The sequence below is a fragment of the Coregonus clupeaformis genome, chromosome 19 (genome assembly GCF_020615455.1).
Source record: "Coregonus clupeaformis isolate EN_2021a chromosome 19, ASM2061545v1, whole genome shotgun sequence".
Taxonomy (NCBI): Eukaryota; Metazoa; Chordata; class Actinopteri; order Salmoniformes; family Salmonidae; genus Coregonus; species Coregonus clupeaformis.
In genome coordinates this window covers 57,595,101-57,611,050 of record NC_059210.1, presented here as the reverse complement: position 1 = coordinate 57,611,050, position 15,950 = coordinate 57,595,101, and the positions used below count along the sequence as shown (strand labels likewise).

Below are 15,950 nucleotides of genomic sequence, written 5' to 3'. Positions count from 1 at the left end.
AAAAAATGAGTCATGGTTTTCGTCGTCGACTATTTGGGTTGAATGCTGTAACAACACAGAATAAAACAATTAATACAAGTCCCATGATGGTAGTGACTGCCCATTACTGCTAATCACTTATTAACCATAATGTATTCACATTACTTTACTTTAATAAAATATTTAAGTTGGTGTGTATGTTACATTAGTTTTATTTTATTACTTTATTATTTAATTCCAAGTCATCATCTCATCTCTATAGAGCTGCTGCCTATGCTGTCTGACAAAATCACTATTTTGTAGTTCTTCAAAGTAAATAAGGCATACTTTTATGACTGCTAAATACCAACTATCAATCACTTAGATCAGGGGTGTCAAACGTCCGGTCCGCGGGCCGGATCAGGCCCGCAAACGGGTTTAATCCGGCCCGCGAGATGATTTTGTAAAGTATAAAAATGAGCTGCAATTTTTCAATAAAAGAAACTGCTGTTCCAATTGTGTCCACTGGATGGCGCAATAGCAATTGTGTTAAGCAAGCAAACTGTTTATACCGGGGCAGAGCAAATAGGTCAAGCAAGTGCAGCCAGTCCGGATGAGCTACTTTGTTTTGCCCGCAATATTTATTACGGCTTCTACTTTTAACATTATGTGCTTTGGCACCCTCACTGCCCCAATATGTCTCTGTCAAAAAAGAGAAAAGTGGACGCAGAGTGCAGAGTGTTCCAAGAAAAATTGTCATCCTTCTATTTATTCACGGAATTGAATGGGAAAGCTGTATGTTTGGTGTGTTCACAGCATGTTGCAGTGCTGAAAGAATATAACCTTCGTCGCCACTATGTGAGTCTTCATGCCGACAAATATGACAACTTTCAAGGACAGCGGAGAAGAGAGAAGGTGAATGAACTGTTGGTGGGTCTGAAGAAACAGCAGTCTGTGTTTACTCACAGCCGAGACATCAGGTGACGCTGCAGTGAAAGCTAGCTACCTCATTGCTAATGAAATCGCAGTGGCTTCAAAACCATTTAGTGAGGGTGAATTTGTAAAAACATGCATGATGAAGGCAGCAGAGATTGTGTGCCCTGAAAAGCACCAGGCTTTTGCAAATATCAGCCTGACAAGAAACACAGTTGCAGACAGGATTTCCGATCTTTCAGTGGATTTGGACAGCCAGTTGAAGCAAAAAGTAAAGTAATTTATTGCGTTTTCGGTTGCAATTGATGAAAGCACGGACATTACAGATGTTGCACAACTGGCCATTTTCATCCGCGGAGTTGATGACACATTGACCGTCACCGAGGAGTTCGTGGAGTTGGTGCCGATGACAGATACAACGACAGCAGCTGATATTTTCACTGCACTCGTCGGCGCGCTGGACAGGGTCGGAGTGGACTGGTCCCGCGCTGTCAGCCTGGCTACAAATGGTGCGCCCTCAATTATCGGGAAAAAAGTTCAGAGAGAAAGTGCAATCTGCAAATGGAGGGCGTGATTTTTGGACTTTTCACTGTATTTTGCACCAGGAGGCTTTGTGTTGCAAGTCATTAAAGATGGATAACGTCATGAATAAAACAAAGCTGCGCTCAAGGCTCACGCACAAGCACTTGAATCACATCCTGAAGTTGGCTGCCACTCAGGATGTGACGCCTGATATTGATGCGCTGGTGAAAGCTAAAAGATGCCAGGTATCAGGAGTCAAATAAACTATGCAACCCCACTTAAAGTGCTGCATGAGACACCCTGATATAGTTCTGTGATCTGTGATATACTTCTGTGAATCACTGAGGCATTGTGTGTTTGTGTGTTGTTTGTCCTCAGAATTTCAAATAACTTGAGGTGTTTTATGATTAATAGTGATGTTGTGCTTTTGGACACACTGTCCTCAGGCTCCAGCTTTATGTTTATATGTTTTTATGTTGATGTGCTATTGTTTTTAATTTATTTTATTTTATTTGTATATTTAACCTATTCTTGACTCTGTGGTTCTTGCACTTGTTTGGGGAACAGGATTTCATTATTTGTATCTACATTTCTGCCTGAGAAATGACACCCTGATATAGTTCTGTGATCTGTGAAATAGTTATGTGAATCACTGAGGCATTGTGTGTTTGTGTGTTCTTTTTCTTTAGAATTTTCAAATAAACTTCAGGTGTTTTATGATTAATAGTGATGTTGTGCTTGTACTATTTTGGACACACTGTCCTCAGGCTCCAGCTTTATGTTTTATGTTGATAGTATTAAAACAAAGAAAACAATCTGAAGTTGTTGTTTTTAAGTTATATATACCATGATTTTACCGGTCCGGCCCACTTGGGAATAGATTTTCCTCCATGTGGCCCCTGAGCTAAAATGAGTTTGACACCCCTGACTTAGATCATGTATTTCAGGTTGTCAAACAGTACGTCGCGAAGCAACAGCTGCTCTCTAGCCCCTCACGATCGTACATTCTTCTGCCTCTTCCGTAGCAGGCGTAAAAGAAACAGAGACCAGATAAGTAGATGCGCAATGGATTTTGGTCATTGTAGTTAATTATCACATTTTATGCGCTAAACTATGTAGAATATTGGCCTGTTAGAAACTATAACTACCTTTCCTCTCCTTTGATTCTACTGAGGAGAGGTATTTGTGTGTACAAATGTACCTAGCTCTGGTATAAACTTTTAGAACAAGTAAAACTTCATGTAATTTTGATAGAATGTATTCCAACATTGTTGTGTTGCTAGCAAACCTTTTGTGATTAAATATTATTCTGCTGAAAGAGTTTTCTACCGAGTGGTGCGATGTTAGGCTAGCTAGCTACAGGACATGCTAGCAGGCTCTCAGTAACGTAGGTTCCCTCATGCAGGCACTTACTCACTTTACTTTTCCTCACGTTAGCTGTGCAATGTGTGCAGCATTGAGAAGCTCACCATTAATTGTATTGCATTTATTTAATCCAATCCAGGTATGTAGTTCTTCAGTTGTATTGTTATGTCTACCGCTTTTATATGTGGCTAGTTTGTCACTGTTTATAGTATAGCCAGATGGTCTTTTGTAATGTGAAGTGTTCGACACACACATGTATTTATTTTTATAATGCAGAGCTTTTATCGCAACGAGAACATTATTACTTTGGATAATGGTATTATTTCTAAGAAATATGTGGATCCCTTGAATGTACAGTATCTCAGTCTGTTCTGATTTGACTGAGGAGAGGTGTACACTGTGCAGCATTGAGAAGCTCAACATTCATTGTATTTCATTTATTTAATCCAATCCAGGTAAATAAAAGACCAGAAACCGGCAACTAGTGTCCAGAGTCCTGTTCGTTACCAATACACCAGAACTCAGAAAAGTAGCCTAACCAGCTACATACAGTATGCATTCTCATTTCGACCAAAGCCAACACTGCTATGAGAGGCCAAAAAGAGCTCTATTTTCATGTAATCTGACCCAAGCACCGGTTCCAATCCAAGTGCCAATGCCATTTAACAAACTCCAGGTGTTTATATTTGTTAGATGACATGAAAATATAGCTCTTTGGCCAGGCTACAAGGTTCTTCTTACCTTTGTTCAGTAGAAAAGTCTCCTTCTCTAAACTCTATAGGTTGACGCAGTGACTGGTCACTCTTCATGGACACACAGCTGGGTACAGGGGAAGCTGGTCTCTCCTGCTTGATTGGACTTCAACACAACAGAGATAAACATTTCATCTCTCATTTACTCTAAACTCAGATGGGGAAACATAAGAAGAGTTTTATTCCAAAACGCTATATATACAGTCCCAGTCAAAAGTTTGGACACACCTACTCTTTCAAGGGTTTTTCTTTATTTTTTACTATTTTCTACATTGTAGAATAGTGAAGACATCAACACTATGAAATAACACATATATAATCATGTAGTAACCAAAAAAGTGTTAAACAAATGAAAATATATTTTAGATTTTAGATTCTTCAAAGTAGCCACCCTTAGCCTTGATGACAGATTTGCACACTCTTGGCATTCTCTCAACCAACTTCATGAGGAATGCTTTTCCAACCGTCTTGAAGGAGTTCCCACATATGCTGAGCACTTGTTGGCTCCTTTTCCTTCACTCTGCAGTCCAACTCATCCTCTGGAGACTCTTATCTCCCTCACTAACTTTAAGCATCAGTTGTCAGAGCACCTTACCGATCACTGCACCTGTACACAGCCCATCTGAAATTAGCCCACCCAACTACCTCATCCCTATATTGTTATTTATTTTGCTCTTTTGTACCCCAGTATCTCTATTTGTACATAATCTCTTGCACATCTAGCATTCCAGTGTTAATACTATTGTAATTATTTTGCACTATAGCCTATTTATTGCCTTACCTCCATAACTTGCTACATTTGCACACACTGTATATATATTTTCTGTTGTATTTTTGACTTTATGTTTTTTTACCCCATATGTAACTCTGTGTTGTTTTTATCGCACTGCTTTGCTTTATCTTGGCCAGGTCGCAGTTGTAAATGAGAACTTGTTCTCAACTGGCTTACCTGGTTAAATAAAGGTGAAAAAAAAAAAAAAAAACCATCTGAAGTTGTAACGAGTCTGCACACATTTGAATGGTGTCTGGCCGCTCAGTGGATGTTTACGAGAAATTGTGGATAAAATATTTTATAAAAAAATCTTAGAACAGTAATATTTTATACACACATGAAGGTAGCCGTAAGAAATAATTTCTGATGAAAAAACACAAATGTGAAAAAAGTTTGGATGTAGCGTTTTTGGAAATAAACTCTTAATACATTCTTAAAGAAAATTCTCCTCTCACCTCTTAGCTTTGGTGTCATGTTCCCCAATCAGACTAATTTTAGAGGCAGGGCCCCCCTCCACTCTCTCTCCAGAGAGACTCATTTTAGAGCACTGAGCCCTAAACAGAGATCCAGCATGTTGGTTGTGGTTAACACAGTGACAACTAATTCTTCAATGTCTATTGTTCTATTTTATTAATTACATCTCCTAGAAATAAAACATTTACTAACAGTCAGGTGATTTAATGCAATGTCATGAACATGTAGTCGTGACTGACATTTTTCACCTCTTCTCCATAATAATAATAATGATAATAATAATAACAATAATAACAATAATAACAATAATAATATCATAATAATAATATCTCACTTTCTCTTGTAATAATTTCACTCATTCTAGTGTGTTGCTTTGTTAATCAGTTCTGCTATTATTATGCTATTATTGAATTTAATTCATAATATCAATGTTAAGAAAAGTACGTTCAGGTTTCATATCCAATTACACAGGAAGCAGGAGCTCATTGTAATTTTGAAAACATCAAATGTTCTGATATTCTGAAAGATGATTTAGAACTATGATACATTAACATTTTTACAAATTGTAAAATAAGCACGATATACGAATCCTATAATAAGAGATAATAAAATATGTTTTTGAATTTGACTTGCCTACGCCCAGTTAGCGCCATTTTGTATGATTGAACTGTCACGTACCTGTCCCAGGTGAAATGGACTGTTAGTTCTGAGTGTTTTACTGTCATTCTCTATACTATAATAACACCATATATTTAATTTCCCTACACACTTTACAATAATCCCTTGGAAGATTCTTACCTTGTAGCCTGTATTCACAAACAGAACATGTCAAGTCATTGAGATATTTTCCGTTGTGCTGAGAGAGCACCTTCCTGATGACAAGTGGCTCTGTCTCTATGTTCTAGGTACAGTTGATCTTTGGATGCAATAATATCTGGTCAAAGTCTAGTGGCAAAACACCATAGTATAGCATAAACATAACAGTAGTTTAACCTTTGGCCAGTAAAGGCCATGGCATACTATAAAATGTTGAATCGTTATGATGGATCCAGTTTCAACATATCTCTAACTTTAAAGTATACAGTGGGGTCCCAAATTAAATACACCCTTAATAAAGATTAGCAGAAATGACTGTATAAAATAAAGAATTCAAATACTGAGCTATATTGTATGCAAAAAAAAAAGAGAATGAGATTTTGTTTAACAAGTAATACTTTTTTTCTCAAAAAGGTAGGGGTCAAACTTGACACTCCCTTTCAATACCTCCCTTGCGAAGATAACGGCACTGAGCCTTTTTCTAAAATGTTTTATGAGTTGGAGAACACATTATGAGTGATCTTAGACCATTCCTCCATACAGAATCCTTCCAAATGACCAACTACAGGAAGGTAAAGGTACAACTAAACACACAATAAAGAAACAAATCTCCCTAACTGACAGGAGGCTTGAATCTTAGTCATTTACCCACCGGCCTCTTACTACTATCCCAATGTATACATTCTACCAACATCATACATAAATAATCCCTGGTAGGATCCTTACTACTATCCCATTTTATACATTCTACCAACATCATACATAACTAATCCCTGGTAGGATCCTTACTACTATCCCAATTTATACATTCTACCAACATCATACATAAATAATCCCTGGTAGGATCCTTACTACTATCCCAATTTATACATTCTACCAACATCACACATAAATAATCCCTGGTACGATCCTTCTCTTGCAGCCTGAATTCAAAACCAGAACATGTCAAATCACTGAGATGTTCCTTTGTGCTGAGAAAGAAACGGTGGGAAAGGTTTATTCACCTTCCCAATGTCAAGTGACTTTGTGTAATTTTTGTTACTGATTAATTTAACATCTGGTAAAGTCACAGTGACATTGACCCCATGTCAGAATAATCAGAAAACCAGTTGAACCTGTTTAGGAGAAAAGCCATGGGTTTACAACATGGCTGTGTAGCTACTGCTAGAGGTCTCATGGATGGAATGCATTTATATCTTTCATCATTTCATCATTAATAAACATTATAAAAATTAAAAATCAGGTGTTTCTATGTGAAACGGTTTTGTTATATTTCAGTCTTCTGTGATGTAGATAAAGTGTCATATTGGGATGCAATCTCAAAATGGAATACATTTTACTCTATATCTGACATGGTACAGGTGTCTTCTTTTTTTGAAGCCTATAACCATGTGTGTGAGGTGTATACATTCGTTTCAAAGTAGGTTTGTTTAAGACTACCAAGAAACACTCTGTGTGACCCTGATTTAGCCCCCTGCAGTACAAGGTTAATCATTAAAAACAATACCATATGAACAACTTGCATTCTCCAGGACCAGTGATTCAAGTCTGAGACTCCATCCCAAATGGCACCCTATTCCCTCCATAGTGCACTACTTTTGACCAGGACCCTTTGGGCTGTGTAGTGCACTATAGGGAATAGGGTACCATTTGAGGAGGCAGCCTGAGTGTTATCCAGTCTTCTCTCTCTCTCTGCCTGTGATGTCACAATGATGCAGTCAAGCTTCATTTCAAAATACACCTGAACACCACAGCACATCCTCTCACGACAGACTCAATAGACTCCTGAAAGACACAGGACATCCTCTCACGACAGACTCGATAGACTCCTGAAAGAAACAGGACATCAGGGTTTCTACTGGGTTCGTTTTGTTACCATGAATGTAAGAATGACAAACTAATAAAACTGTGCCCTCTAGTGGTAGGTGGTGATAATATGTCCAGTCTCTCTCTCTCTCTTCACTCCTCTCTCCGTCTCCCCCTCTACAGTCTCCACACTCCACTCTCTCTCACAAACATAAACTCTGACCTGTCCAATGAGACAAACTCATTAAATAATCCCACAGTACCCAAACACACACTCTCTCTCTCTCTCTCTCTCTCTCTCTCTCTCTCTCTCTCTCTCTCTCTCTCTCTCTCTCTCTCTCTCTCTCTCTCTCTCTCTCTCATTAGGAGTCCAGCCAGACTGTTAGGTTAATGGACTATGGAAACCTACTGGGAATCTGCCATACAGAATCTGCTACAATTTAACATTTAAAAATAAATAATAATAATACATTAAAATACATTAAACACATATTTCCATTTCTGTTGTTCTTTCGCTGTTTGCAGGACTAGAAATAGGGTTCAATCAGGTCAATACAGCCAGATAATTAATTATATATCCTCAAACCTTAGACTCATGTCTCCCGAGTGGCGCAGTGGTCTAAGGCTGTGCCACTAGAGATCCTGGTTCGGATCCAGGCTGTTGTAGCCGACCGGGAGACCCATGGGGCGGCGCATAATTGGCCCTGCCGTGACCGGGAGACCCATGGGGCGGCGCATAATTGGCCCTGCGTCGTGTAGGGGAGGGAATGGCCGGCAGGGATGTAGCTCATTTGGTAGAGCATGGCGTTTGCAATGCCAGGGTTGTGGGTTCAATTCCCCAAAATAAAATAATGTATGCACTCACTAACTGTAAGTCGCTCTGGATAAGAGCGTCTGCGAAATGACTAAAATGTCCATCCACATGCTGGCTTCAACCCAACCCTATCCTCAATCCTAACCCAACTCTATCCTTAACCCTAACCAAACCCTAGCTCCAAGCAATAGCACTGTGGCAAGGACTCATGCCAAGTTGTTTGGATGAATAGTGATCTGCATGATTTCTAACAAGCAACTCCACTCTACTACAAAGTTCATATTCAATGTGATAAAAACAACTTGTTCCTTACTTTTTATTTTTAGAAACCACTATTCAGACCTTGTTTTTCCTTTACCACATTTAAATGTACACCTTGACTTCTGTTGAAACATTTAGTGTGTGTATCTTCTTGCCGAGTTTCCAGCAGAAGGGATCCAGGTGGGTATCTGAAGTTCAACTGAACATGATTGTTTACAGGTTTGATGCCAGGAACAACTAGTGAAGATACAGACACACAGGAGCTTTCATTGGTTCTATGGTTGGTTCAACTAGATATGTATTATGTACCTCATTATAGATCCATCTGTGGTTGGTTCAGCTAGATATGTATTCTGTTCCTCATCATAGACCCATCTGTGGTTGGTTCAGCTAGATATGTATTCTGTATCTCTTTATAGACCCATCTATGGTTGGTTCAGCTAGATATGTATTCTGTATCTCTTTATAGACCCATCTATGGTTGGTTCAGCTAGATATGTATTCTGTACCTCATTATAGATCCATCTGTGGTTGGTTCAGCTAGATATGTATTCTGTACCTCATTATAGACCCATCTGTGGTTGGTTCAGCTAGATATGTATTCTGTACCTCATTATAGACCCATCTGTGGTTGGTTCAGCTAGATATGTATTCTGTACCTTTTTATAGACCCATCTGTCAGCATTGTAAACAATATCAAGTCTACACACACAGTTTGTGATACCACAACTGTCTCACAACAGTTCCTCTGCATTAAAGCCCCACCATGTGGTTAACATCAGTATTGCAGCTCTGTCAATCAGGCCAGTTTGGAGTGGATGAATGAAATATTCTTTCAAGGGTTTTATTTATATGAATTTTGACCAAAAAGCTGCAAAATCGTCTTTGTACAGAAAGGGCACACGTACAAGACCCAAGTCACTAGCATTGTTAAAATCATTTAATAACACAACACTAACAACCAGGCTATACAGTAGAATAATGGCAGAGACAAAACACCATTTTCATTTCAGAATCCTAGTAGACAATACAGTAGTTGCTATTTGGCATATCACACAGATTTAAACAGGTATTGCTTATTGGTTCATTAACACAATTATAATTTGTTGGTTCCTAAGAAAATTTGTTTTTCCTTCAAGAAAACTGTTGTTGTTTATGAATTAACTTTGTCTGAAGGAGTTGACTAGCCTGATTGCCAGTCTGTTCTTGCTTTCTTGCCAACTCTTTATGGAATTGTCATATTTGGCTTGACAATGACATGCTAGGAGTTGACACTACACTATAATAAAACAAAATAAACATTTAAAACGTTTTTAAAATGTTGGCTTTTTCCCTAAAAGCTGATATGACAGCTTTAGCTCTATGGTACGGAGGAGAAAATATATTTAAAAAAACAAGCACTCTAACAATAAACTGAGCTCAACAACATTAAACAGCAGACATTATGTACAGTGAGGGAAAAAAGTATTTGATCCGCTGCTGATTTTGTACGTTTGCCCACTGACAAAGAAATGATCAGTCTATAATTTTAATGGTAGGTTTATTTGAACAGTGAGAGACAGAATAACAACAAAAAAATCAAGAAAAACACATGTCAAAAATGTTATAAATTGATTTGCATTTTAATGAGGGAAATAAGTATTTGACATCTTGTCACGCCCTAACCTGGAGAGACTGTTATTATTTGGGTAGTTTGGTCAGGGTGTGAAAGTCTATGTTTGTAGTTCTATGTTGGCCGGGTGTGGTTCCCAATCAGAGGCAGCTGTCGCTCGTTGTCTCTGATTGGGGATCATACTTAGGCAGCCAGTTTTCCTGCCTGGGTTGTGGGATCTTGTTTGTGTTTCGGTGTGTTTGGCTTGTTTGTGTATAGCCTTTCGATGTCATGGTTCGTTGCCTTTTGTTGTATACTTTCATGAAACTGTCAAATTTTTCCATCAATTCCAATAATTGTTCATTTCTCAATAAGCTCCTGATTGTCACTCACTTCAATATTGTCCTCAACAACAGCAATATTTTCCAGTCACGTGATCTTCATTCACTTCACTCATTGACGTTTCCTCCTAAGTTCGCTCATTTAGCAGTTGTAATTCCTAAGTTCATCTTCATAAATTAATAAATGTCCTTTCCTTTAATCACGCTGTTTTCCTGCTCCGACGTCCGTCTCGAGTCCTTTTCTGCCGTCCATGACGATGTTAACTCTCTTTCTTAGCTAGCTCGACTATGCACTTGCTTCTGCTAGCAAAACACTGTGCTAACATTAGCCTATACTGTACCACAGAAAATAACAGTTTTAAACAGTTGTAAAAACCCACTTCTTCCAGACAGAATAGTTCCTGTAGATTCAGACTTACTCATCACCAATCTGTTGTTATGTCTCGTGGGTTTCATAACCACTTCTGTATAACAATTCAATAATGATGAGACAGGAGACAGGAATCAGTTCAACCATTTATCTGGAACGTGATCATCTTAACACATACAAACCCCCATGATGCTCTGTGGCACAACCCCAATATACAACAAATACATAAATAAATAAGTAAATGGACACTAAACAAAACTAATACGGAATTTAAATGTTCAGTTCTAGAAAGTAGGGCCATGGGATAGGGTCAGAAAGGTCAGTATGTTTGATAACTGGTTACAGAGGTGACATAACAAGCATACGGTCCAATATAACACAGTGAGGTAGAGGTGGGAGCTAAAAGCAGACATGGACAGTGAGATGGTGTGAAGAGGTCAGGGGTGAAACACTACATCAGGACAGGTAGAAATGGCAGGGCTGGAAATAGACACAGAGACACATTCTGATCATGGCTCAGACCTGACATGAGACACCCAAACAGAAGATGTCATAGCAAAGTCCTGTCCAGTAGGCTATATGGGATTTCCTTTAATCAGAATCCAAAACATGGAAATGAGGCATCTTTTAATAAAAAGTTACATTAGAGCTTTAGTGAAAGGATGAAATGACTTAGTGTGACTAACATCATATCAAACATTTAGAACTGCTCTTCTTTATTATACTGAACAAAAATATAAATGCAACATGCAACAATTTCAAAGATTTTACTGAGTTACAGTTCATATAAGGAAATCAGTCAATTGAAATAAATTCATTAGGCCCTAATCTACGGATTTCACATGACTGGGAATACAGATATGCATCTGTTGGTCACAGATACCTTAATAAAAAAGTAGGACTGTGGATCAGAAAACCAGTCAGTATCTGGAGTGACCACCATTTGCCTCATGCAGCGCGACACGTCTCCTTCATATAGAGTTGATCAGGCTGTTGATTGTGGCCTGTGGAATGTTGTCCCACTCCTCTTCAATGGCTGTGCAAAGTTGCAGGATATTGGCGGGAGCTGGAACACGCTGTCGTACACGTCTATCCAGAGCATCCCAAACATGCTCAATGGTTGACATGTCTGGTGAGTACTCAGGCCATGGAATAACCGTTTTTTTCCCCAGCTTCCAGGAATTGTGTACAGATCCTTGAGACATCGGGCTTTGCATTATCATGCTGAAACATGAGGTGATGGGGGTGGATGAATGGCACGACAATGGGATCTCATCACAGTATCTCTGTGCATTCAAATTGCCATCGATAAAGTGCACTTGTGTTCGTTGTTCGTAGCTTATGCCTGCCAATACCATAACCACACCGCCACCATTGAGCACTCTGTTCACAACGTTGATATCAGTTAACCGCTTGCCCACAGACGCCATTCTTGTGGTCTGCGGTTTTTAGGCCGGTTGGACGTACTGCCAAATTTTCGAAAACAACGTTCAAGGCGGCTTAGAGAAGTTAACATTAAATTCTCTAGCAACAGCTCTGTTGGACGTTCCTGCAGTCAGCATGCCAATTGCACGCTCCCTCAAAACTTGAGACATCTCTGGCAATGTGTTATGTGACAAAACTGCACATTTTAGATTGGCCTTTTATTGTCCCCAGCACAAGGTGTACCTTTTGTAATGATCATGCTGTTTAATCAGCTTCTTGAAATGCCACTCCTGTCAGGTGGATGGATTATCTTGGCAAAGGGGAAATGCTCTCTAACAGGGATGTAAAACGTATAAGCATTTTGTGCGTATGGCACATTTCTGGGAACTTTTATTTCAGCTCATGAAACATGGGACCAAAATTTTACATGTTGCCTTTATATTTTTGTTCAATGTATTTACAGGAATAAACTGGCCCAAACTGGTGTGTTCAATGTGTGTGTCCAGTGTGTGTGTGTGTCCAGTGTGTGTGTGTCCAGTGTGTGTGTGTCCAGTGTGTGTGTGACCAGTGTGTGTGTGTGTGTGTGTGTGTGTGTGTGTATGTGTCCAGTGTGTGTGTGTTTGTGTGTGTGTGTGTGTGTGTCCAGTGTGTGTGTGTGTGTGTCCAGTGTGTGTGTCTATTGTGTGTGTGTCCAGTGTGTGTGTATGTGTCCAGTGTGTGTGTGTTTGTGTGTGTGTGTGTGTGTGTCCAGTGTGTGTGTGTGTGTGTCCAGTGTGTGTGTCTATTGTGTGTGTGTCCAGTGTGTGTGTATGTGTCCAGTGTGTGTGTGTCCAGTGTGTGTATGTTTGTGTCCAGTGTGTGTGTGTGTCCAGTGTGTGTGTGTGTGTGTGTGTCCAGTGTGTGTGTGTCCAGTGTGTGTCCAGTGTATGTGTGTCCAGTGTGTGTGTGTGTGTGTGTCCAGTGTGTGTGTGTTTCTAGTGTGTGTGTGTGTGTGTCCATGTGTGTGTGTGTGTGTGTGTGTGTGTGTGTGTCCAGTGTGTGTGTGTGTGTGTATGTGTGTGTGTGTGTGTGTGTCCAGTGTGTGTGTGGTGCATCTGAACCGTTCTCACAGGGCGCAGGATCACGGAAAGAGACAGACACAGAGTTACCATGGTTATTATTTACAGGAATAAACTGGCCCAAACTGGTGTGTGTGTGTTACTCCATGTATTTAAATGTCATATTCTGATCAAACATAAAACACATGATTAGTGTGAAACATCATGTTGTGTTTGACACAGGGACCACCTGACACAGGGACACTGAGGAGTCAAACCAAACATAAAACCCTGGATAGAGGGGCTCAGTGAATGTGGTGTAGAATGTGTACAGGTGGGTCAGTGCGTCAAAGGAGACTCTGTAGAAGGACAGAGTGCCGGCTGGCCAGTCCAGATACACTCCTACTCTGTGGGAGCTGGAGGAGGGGACGTCTATGGTAGTGAACTTATTATTGTGAAAGGCTCTGTAACTGTTGTCAGAACAGAACAGACCCCAGGAATTCTCATTGTATCCAATCCCACAGTCATTACCCCCTCCTCTCCTGCTGATTCCTTTATATGTCACTCCTATATCAGCCCCATTCCCACTCCACTCTACCTCCCAGTAACAGCGCCCAGTCAGACCCTCTCTACACAGCACCTGATACCAGACCTCAAATCTCTCTGGATGATCAGGATACGGCTGCTCCACTCTCCTACATATCACCTTTCTGTTCTCCTCAGACAGAGAGAGGTGTCTGTGTGCTGTGTTTAGGTCCAGTGTGAGATCACAGGCATCTGATGGATAAAACCAGACTCAATATTAGAAATCATCATCATTCACATTAGAATGTTAACTCACTTTTCACTAATTCATTTAATGTAGATGTTTCTAGGTATCAAAAGGAGAAGTTAAGGTAACTTGAGACTTGTTGAATGATCATATGTTATACTATATGGTAATATAAAACACACTTATTCCCATGAATTACACATACACACACACACACCTGTATGCATGCATGAACACACACACACATTTCTTATGTAACATGAACACGCCACACACATACACAGAATAACAAATTGTCAAAGCAACACTTTCTAAACTTTGGTGTTCCTGATTTCTACTTCTGTAGAACTACAGCTTCTATTTAATATGACCAAGTAAGTAATGATGGTGGTCTTTGACTTTGACTTCACTTGAATTAAGACTTATTCTTAGTCATATTCTTCACAGCAGTCAACACTCACATTTTCTATGCCCAGGTTTCATTGTGTACTCTCCACCATGTTCCACACTGTAGCGGTAAGCAGAAGAACAGACAGTCATTGAGTGATGCACGTGAACTCTCTCTCTCACACACACACACACACACACACACACACACACACACACACACACACACACACACACACACACACACACACACACACACAAACACACAAACACACACACACACACACACACACACACAATAACCATATATATTTGTCCAAGTGTTGGTAAGAATGGTTGTCTTAACTAGCCTGATAACTCCAACATGTCTGATATGAACATTGATATAAACCCTCTACATACTTGAGTTTCTCCAGTCTGCAGTGTGGATCCCCCAGTCCAGCAGAGAGCAGTCTGACTCCTGAGTCTCCTGGGTGATTGTAGCTCAGATCCAGCTCTCTCAGGTGACAGGGGAAGGACCTCAGAGCTGAGACCAGAAACGCACAGCCTTCCTCTGTGACTAGACAGCGTGACAGCCTGCAAAGAGTAAAATCATTTTTAAATCATAATGCTATTTTTCGGTGGTGAAAATAGTGACAGTATATTTTTTCCAACATTTTCAGATATATCACTGTCCTGAATATATTCATAAATTAAGGTATGATTAGAAATAACAAATGATCAAAGTATTGCTTGTAGAGAGAAAAATATAAAGTACAAATATTTGAGTAGACTGACCAGACCAGTTTAAAAAGCAGTATCAGTCAAAAGACAGACAGTGAGGTATCAGATTTAGATTGTATTGAGTATACAGTCCACAACTGTTTCATATGAGGTGAGATTATATAATGTCACCTTTTATTTGAGGGTATTTTAATACAATTATTTTTCACCATTTAGAAAAATAAAAGGAATGTATGTATCTTGTCCCCCGATTTGAAGAAGTCATAAGTATTCTGACCAATTCACTTATAGTGTATTAAAGTAGTCAAAAGTATAGTATTTGGTCCCATATTCATTGAACGCAATGACTACATCAAGCCTGTGACTGCCATGACTGAGAAAGATCATGAATGAATCACTAATAATAATGAGTGAGAGAGTTACAGAGGCTACAAAAAACATGCTAATACCATTAACCTCAAATAAAAGGTGACATTCTGTACTGTCACCTAATATGAAACTTTTTATCTCAAATCCAAAATGCTGGAGCGTAGCACCAAATGTAAAAGGTTCACTGTCCAAACATATATGGTGTAGATTATCTGTGCCTGGTAAACACATGTGGATCTGGTGAACAGTTATCACTTGTTTTTTTTGTTTGTTTTTTTATCACTTGTTGACCAACTACAGGAATACTGACCTCAGAGTCTCCAGTTTACAGTGGGGATTCCCCAGTCCAGCAGAGAGAAGCTTCACTCCTGAATCCTTCAGGTCATTGTTACTCAGATCCAGCTCTCTCAGGTGTGAGGGGTTTGACCTCAGAGCTGAGACCAGAGAAGCACAGCCTTCCTC

The 15,950-nt window shown here is 39.6% G+C and overlaps 1 protein-coding gene across 1 annotated transcript; it reads right to left on the bottom strand.

The window, feature by feature from the left end:
• Window positions 1-13,224: 13,224 nt before the first annotated feature.
• LOC123481370 (stonustoxin subunit beta-like) lies at window positions 13,225-15,950 on the bottom strand (the record flags this gene model as incomplete). The annotated part of the gene is made up of 4 exons (XM_045205057.1): window positions 13,225-14,014; window positions 14,471-14,517; window positions 14,799-14,972; window positions 15,799-15,950. Coding segments are annotated over 4 exons (927 nt in total), but the record flags the coding sequence as incomplete, so codon positions are not given.